Below are 7514 nucleotides of genomic sequence, written 5' to 3' on the forward strand. Positions count from 1 at the left end.
AGACAAATCCAAGTTATTTAAAATGACCTGAGACTCATTTCAAAGCTGATAAAAACAGTCTGGACACAGATTGTGTGTTCGGACAGCTCAGACCTTGGTTTGACAAATGTGTGTTAATTACTAAGTGTATTTGAGACTCAGATTTTAACATTGAAGTTCACTCCCTAAACACACTGAGACAAAAGATAAGCCACGGACCAATCAGACGACTTGGCACAAAAGAGCCTTGTTGACTTATTAACCCTGTAAGTGCACGGAAGTAATAGTTTAATAAGCAGAGGACGATTTAACAAAATGCTGGAAGTTTATAAATCACTTATGGTCCAATATGCAACTGGTACAAGTGTGATATAGAAACTTAAAGCCTCAATCACTCAATGACAATAGGAAATATTGATCTGTAAATACGATTGTTTCTGAGGTGTAAAGACAGAGGCAGGAATTCCAATATCTGACATAACAAGACAAATAAGAACATAAGGAATAAAGGGATGAACTCATATCTTGATGTTATTAAATGTACAATACTGACAGTCTGATGTTCATGAATGCAAAGTGGTTGCAGACACAACCTCAGCAGAGTTTTGAGGCAGTGCTGCCAAACACCATGTAATATGACATGTGCCTACAAATTTATTTCAGTCACATCACAAACATTTGTGAAGCGTCTAATAGATTTGTTTGACACGAGGAATGAAATCCACAAACAAACCACCGCCGCCGCCACGACAAGGACGAGCAAACAAACCAGCTTCAGGCCCAAGAGAAGCCTGATCACAATTACATGAGTCAACCTTCATGTTGGAACCAGGCCGTCTGTCATCGTGTGAACTGAAGTGCTTGAAAACAGCCGAGAGAAAAACAAGTTCACATTTCAAGAGGTTCCCAGATAAAGGAGAAAGTTTACAATCCCACAAGGTGATGGTACAGATTCAGTGTTTCCTGTTTACTGGGCCTTGGTAGTAAAATCAATACAGGCTGAAAAACCACAACCAGTCCATGAGTTCTTCTAGATTTTTCCACATTTTGACATTAAACTGTACATTTGATCCACACTGTCCTGTCATTGTTTTCTGTATTAATAAATTCCTTTATTTGAGTTTGAGTTACCTTGTTCCTGCAGCAGCTCTACTTCCTGGTTTGGACAAATCAGGTGGGTGGGGGCGGAGCCTGTTTCAATACAGAGGCCCTAATTGGACCAGACCAACAACTGTGACAACATGGGGGGGTATTGTGTTGTGTTGTTTGCCCTTTTGTTTAAGATGGTTTAGTCAGTCAGTACAGTCACTACACACACACACACACACACACACACACACACACACACACATTATGTAGATTAAAGCAATAATCCATCAAATGTACTAAACCAACAGAAACTGTTAATATGTTCTATTAGATTTAAAAACACCACGTCACAGTTTCATCTTCTTCGAGCGAACTGCGACAAAAAACCCGCGCGGCTTCCGTCGCCCTCTGACGTCACCATCCAACATGGCGGCCCGCAGCGACTGAAACGAACACAAACACAAAGTGTGAGATCTTGTTGTTGTTGTTGTTGTTGTTTAGAGTGCAGCGCGTGAGAGCCGATGAGGCAAAGTGCTGCCTCCGGATCCGTGGACTTCACCGACCTGTGGAGGAGCGTTTCTTCTCTCTGTCCCCGGGAAGCTCCGGAGAGGAGCCCGGCTCCGCAGATGCCTGGTGCCGACACGCCAGCAGCGGTGAGTCGAGGTGAGGCTCCACCACGTCAACATCTGGCTCCACAACACGGTTAACATCTGCTTTAACAACACGACCAGGACCCGGGGGGGGGGGCCGGCTCGTCTCTGTCAGGCTGACCCGGGGCCCGAGGAGCCAAGTCCCGCAGGAGAGGAGTCAGACTGACCGACTCCTGGTCCTCCTTCAAATACATAAAAACATATTGTTATGAATCTGCTTCTACCTGACACGTGGTCTGAACTTCACTCTATCGTTCAAATCACCTTTTAACACAGTGGCTTATTTATAACCTGTGTTTTATTTGATTACTCTAAGTTAGTTATACTGTTCTATTTTATTGCTCTATTTCCTTCATTTAACTTTTGATTAACTTTACTTTAGAGCCATAGTAATCTCTTTTATTGTAAAGCAGTTTGTAACTTTGTTATTTTATTAATATTATCATCATCATCATCATCATCTGGATTCCACTACTCTCATCCTGTCCACTGTGTACATAGCACACATGTTTACTGAGTACTTAATATGTTGAGTACTTATATGTTCTGTCTGTTTATACATATACATTTGGCAGAATTAATAATAAAGTTGACTTTGACTAATTTCACCACTGACACATTGACAACAGGTTTTCAGAAATTACCGACTCTGTCCTTCCACTTAATGTTGTGAGAAAAACAAAGTATTTTTATGCATAATATAGAGATTGTATTAGAATATATATAAAACACATGACAGCATAAACTAGGAAATAAAGTAAAGCTCTGGCACAAGATTAGGATTCAATTACCCTGATAGTTTTATAAATCCTATTAAATATCATGATCTTTCTTGGTGTAATAACTGTTAACTACACTATGCATGTTGTTATTTAGCTGATGTGATGAAGCTGTGTGTGTTTGATTGACAGATTTGCAGAGTCCCATTCGCAGAGGCGGCAGCAGGTTCGCTGGCTTGAACAATGGAGATTCTCCAGGTGACGGGGAAGCGTCACAAGATATTTTCTGGGATTCCACGTCCCCCGATCAAGCTCACACCGGTAACGCTTTATTATACTCATCACAAGATTCACATGTTTCCTTTCTATGTCTTTATATCTGTCACAGCTGATTGACAACATGCATCTTGCTGTGTTATTTAATAACAATGAAGTCTGCAGGACTTTTCAAAAGGAAATAACAAGCCAAGGTTTTACTGTGACAATTATCATATGTAATCTACTTTGTTTTTACTGGTGGACGTATTGTAATATGTATTTGAAATTGTTTATTTCCAGGCTCGGGGTGCAGGAACACCAGAGTTGTGGAAATATCCGATATTGTCAATCGTATCGCTCCAAAGGTCAGTCGCTGCTTCAGCGTTTTACTAACCTAGGAATCTACATGTTCAAATGTCGTGTTGACTGTTCATGGTCAAAGTTACGTGTTCTCACTCTGCCCTGTTTGTTCCACTAAGGTTTAAAGTCTTCTTTACTTGTGCTTGTGTTATTCAGGATGTAAAACTTAAACCAACCGACTCCACTCTGCTGCAGTGGATCGGTGACAGTGCCGTCCCATCCACACCAGAGATCCGTGTGCCGAGAATCAGGAAGAGGTCCAGTCGGTGTGTCATCACTAACTGATCCTTAAACCCTCTGATCTGTGATCTGTTGTGTTTCTTATTGTGGGTCTTACTTCTCTATTCGTTCCTCTTCACAGGCAGAGCAGTGTAGACGACCTCATGAAACTGGCCAGGCAGTTTGACCAGAACATGCAGCAAGACAAGGAGACCACGGAGCGACTCAACACTTTCAACTGGGACCTCAATGAATGTGTGACTACGTCAAAAGTAAAAACACAAGGGACATCGTCTTACGGCAGCGTGAAGGACCCGAAGGATCAGGTGGAGGCCGAGCTGCAGGCCCTGTTTGACTGCTCCACTCAAAACATCAGCGGCCGGCTAAGCCAGGGCTCCGTAGCATCCGCCTGCTCACAGGAAGTAAAAGACCGACCTGGGACTTCAGCTTCAGCCGAACCCCGACAATCTCAGAAGCCGAAGTCCGGTTCAGCTGCTCAACCTGCTGGAGAAAAAGGAACTTGCGGCTTAAGTGCGAACAACTTCGATGACTTTGATGACGACTGGGATAATGATGACCTACTTAATGACTCTTTCGTGCTGGCAATGAACCAGAATCCCGACCAGCACCAGAATGCCCAACCTAACGCCACTTTGCAGTCTAACACTAAGATGAATACTACTCACTTTACCTCTGTTTACAAGGCTTCCCCAAAAAGAAACTCTGTGCATCAGCCTTCATACATGCCCTCCAAGCCCAGCGGCCGAATACTCCAAGAACTGTGTCCCAAAGTAAAGACGACCAACCGAAGCACTTTCAAGTTAGAGTCCAACCCTCTCTTCCAGCCGGAGTCGGCCACCAAACAGGTTTCCAGCTCCAGGTTTACTGCCACACAACCTAAATCACAAATATCTGACCAGAAACCCGTTGCCACAGAGACACTGATTACTCCTCAACCGGACAAGATCGCTGGCAATCAGAGGGGGGCTCTCGCTGCGGACTCGTCTAAAGACATTTCAGACAGCTTATGGGGCGATGGGGACGACGATGCTCTGCTCTACCAGGTATGTGACAGCGTGGAGAGGATCTCCAACAGTCAGCAACAGCAAGTGAGCGCCGGCAGCTGCCAAGAGAAACCAGACTTTACTGTAGACAAACAGCGGAAAACCACAGCGCCTCTGCCAATCGACACAACCTGGTCCACGAACGTCGGCGCCAGTGCCAGCAGACAGTCGCCGAGTGCTTTCGTTCGTTCTAACTCATTACCGGGGACTAGTTGCGAAACTGTGAACTACCAAGGGTGGAACATTCCCATGAAATGTGCCAACAACAAGTCAGGGATGTCTCAGAGCCTCCCAGGGAGCCGCGTGAGTCTGGGCACGTTCAGCCGGTGCAGGGATCCCTCCGGAGCTATCCAGGCTGGGAGTGCTAACGTGCATATGAAGCCGTCGACAGTGACAGCCAGGACGCCGCAGAACTCCAAGTCCTGTCACACAGCCTTCAAGAGAAATGTATCTGACTCTGCAGCCATCTGCAGCAAAGGTAAGGAGATGTTTGAAAAGCAATAAAAGTGATTTTGCTCTTCTTGCTAAATTGTTGCTTTAACTGCAGTTTCTGTCATTCCATCTTCCATCTTCTCTTAGTTTTCTGCTGGAAGTTTAAAGTCACGTAAAACAGATGCCACATGATGATCTTATAATCAGTGACAGTTCAGTGCATGTGCTCTTGAACAGTTCTCCCCCCAAAGCAAGTAAACACGGTGCCACGGCTTTGATTTGTGACGCTGTGGAGTCCAAACCTCAGGAAGCTTCACTGCCAGAGAACTGCAGATTCTTTTTTTTTTTCTTCTGGACATGAAGGGTTGAAGGATTTGTTCTTTCTAATGAGTTTCACAATGCTCCTCGTTATGGTAGCAACATTTTTGTGTTAACAAATTAAAATTCAGTTGCTCACAATCAGAGCAGGAGAACACATGGTCTGATTTAGATCCCCCCCTTTTTCTCTTCAGGTCTTTTCAAGTGGTGTGCTTCTTAGCTTTTTCTTTTCCAAGGAAACCATATTCAGTGTTTCCATTCATTTTTTTTTCTCACTTTCCTTCCTCCCCTCCAGTTTTCGTCACAAGCCAGATGACAGGAAAGTGCTCGGCAGCTGAGATCGAGAGGAAGAAGCAGGAAGCTTTGGCCAAGAGGCGACAGCGAATGCAGAACGCCCCGAAACCGTAGAGGAGCTCCGCCCTGACTGAGGGATCAGTCATAAACCTGAACACGACTCATTAGTGTTAATAGTTTACTGTTGGATCACCGGGTTTCGGACGGTTGACTCAGGAAACCATGTTGCCTGTTGTTGACTCAGAGCTGCTGATGTTTTTGCTGCTGACGTAGAACCGTGTTTATAAGAAGTGAGTTAGAGCCCAGGATCAGATCTGCTGCTGTGATGACACTAAAAAGAGATTTTCCTGAGCCTTTCACATTTTGTAAAATAGTTCAAATGACTGAGTTTGACTTAATCCCCAATGCTGATTAAACCTGGTCACTTTGTTTGGGTTGTTTTCGTGCTCACAAGAATATTTTCGCAGATTTTTGTTAAAAAGTGAATTTATCTTCATTTTTTCTGCTCAAATTGCGAAATGAAGAACTGACCAGACATAAATAACGTGTGTTGATGTTAACCATCAGAAGAGGATGTGAACCATGAGAGTAACTGTGTCGTCTGCTGTTTGGGGTTTGATCAGACAGATTAATTATGTGCCTTAAACATTTACTGATGCCTGCTTTTAAAAGATTTTGCCTTCTCCAATACTTGATTGATTGATTGATTGATTGATTGCTTTTCAAGGAGACAGTGAATCAAGACAGTGTTGTAATACAATCTAAAACTTTTGTTTAGGGCCAAACTACACGATATAATAACCTGTCTGAAAATAAGCATGTTTGTTTCTTTTGTGTTTCTCTGTATTTTTGTTTTTCGTGCTTGTCACCTTTTTTTTATCATCAGTCTGAATCTAGTGTTATAAACTCAGTGTTGTGCCCCCCCCCCCCCTGTTGGCACAGATTATTGTAATAGCCAAGCTATGCACCTTTCACAGATTGTTAATCCAACAGCAATAAAAAAAACACAGCTATGGAGCTGGATGTGATTTTATTCTCACACAGGATGTTTTGATCGGGTGTGTGATGAGGGAAGACCTGACAACAATATTTATACTTTGATGCCTTCGAATGACATAAGGACTCAGACACAGATAGTTCAGGAAAATATGAAAAGAGGAAAAATTCGACTTCCTGATAATCTTTTGACCCAAGGAAGAATCCATTCCATTTCAGATTTTACATGGTTTCCACTGTCTGCACTATTTCACATAGTTTACATGATACAGTTCAAAACAAAGGAATAAAGATTCGACTTAGACTAAACTGATCTAGTCATACATTAGTGTGAAACCCCCCTAAAGCCCTTAAAACAGACACATGTACATCGATCTGTTTTTTAGTATTAACTTCCACACACGCACACACACACACACACAACTGAGTAGCGATGGTATGTCTAATAACATTTATTCAAACAATACCAAAGGACAGTGTGGAGAGCAGACGTCTCCTAATATGTCGACAACGTGATCTGTTTTGCTGCAGAGATCAGTTTGATATCACAACAGTCGGAGTCCAGACTTCACTTCTAGCCACAACACGTGAAACTCTCCTCCGGTGACATCCAAACAAGCTCACTACAGTTTAACTCTGATCCTCTGACGGCGGCCATGTTGGGAAATCGGACCGCGGCGCTGCTCAGACTGCGAGACCGAGGCCAACCCAAATCTCCGACGCGCCAGGAAACCAAGTGATCGCTGGAGAACGAGACTGTTGATTGTTCGAACTGCACGTCAAGAGAAATGAAACTGATCTGGCATTAAGTCGTCCTCATCCTGTCAGAATAGTGCGAGTCAAAATCACCCGTAACACCGATGACATGATCGCGGTTGTTTTCCAAACTCGGCAAAGGGCAATTTCGCAGCTGTTTTCACAGGACCAGTCGAAACTGCTCTAAATTGGACCTTTAAAAGACTTGAGGTGTATTTTTTGCTGCACAATTGTCCCTAGTGTTGCACAGCTGGTTTGGATTTTGAACGAACACAGTCGCTGGCGTCCGTGACTCCGACCCCTGTGTATTTCAGGGCTGTTGACAGGTCAAGCAGATATGATGGGCCCATTTCGCAAAACACTCAAATCTGTTTTCAACA

The 7514-nt window shown here is 43.6% G+C and overlaps 1 protein-coding gene across 1 annotated transcript; it reads left to right on the top strand.

Annotated features, from left to right (window-relative positions):
* The first annotated feature begins 1290 nt into the window (after positions 1 to 1290).
* Positions 1291 to 6419, top strand: LOC117775803 (ewing's tumor-associated antigen 1-like). Its single transcript, XM_034609247.1, has 6 exons — positions 1291 to 1731; positions 2630 to 2758; positions 2996 to 3060; positions 3212 to 3321; positions 3417 to 4816; positions 5384 to 6419. Exons 1-6 carry the CDS (start codon positions 1590 to 1592, stop codon positions 5494 to 5496), a joined length of 1959 nt encoding a protein of 652 aa, XP_034465138.1. The 5' UTR covers positions 1291 to 1589; the 3' UTR covers positions 5497 to 6419.
* The last annotated feature ends 1095 nt before the right edge of the window (positions 6420 to 7514 follow it).

Source organism: Hippoglossus hippoglossus, chromosome 15 (genome assembly GCF_009819705.1).
Source record: "Hippoglossus hippoglossus isolate fHipHip1 chromosome 15, fHipHip1.pri, whole genome shotgun sequence".
NCBI classification, from domain to species: Eukaryota; Metazoa; Chordata; class Actinopteri; order Pleuronectiformes; family Pleuronectidae; genus Hippoglossus; species Hippoglossus hippoglossus.

Coding starts and splice junctions, on each gene's coding strand:
- LOC117775803 (XM_034609247.1), top strand. CDS start 1,590: ATGAGGCAAAGTGCTGCCTCCGGATCCGTGGACTTCACCGACCTGTGG. Junction 1,732..2,629: donor GCCAGCAGCGGTGAGTCGAG/GTGAGGCTCCAC, acceptor TTTGATTGACAG/ATTTGCAGAGTCCCATTCGC. Junction 3,322..3,416: donor ATCAGGAAGAGGTCCAGTCG/GTGTGTCATCAC, acceptor TCCTCTTCACAG/GCAGAGCAGTGTAGACGACC.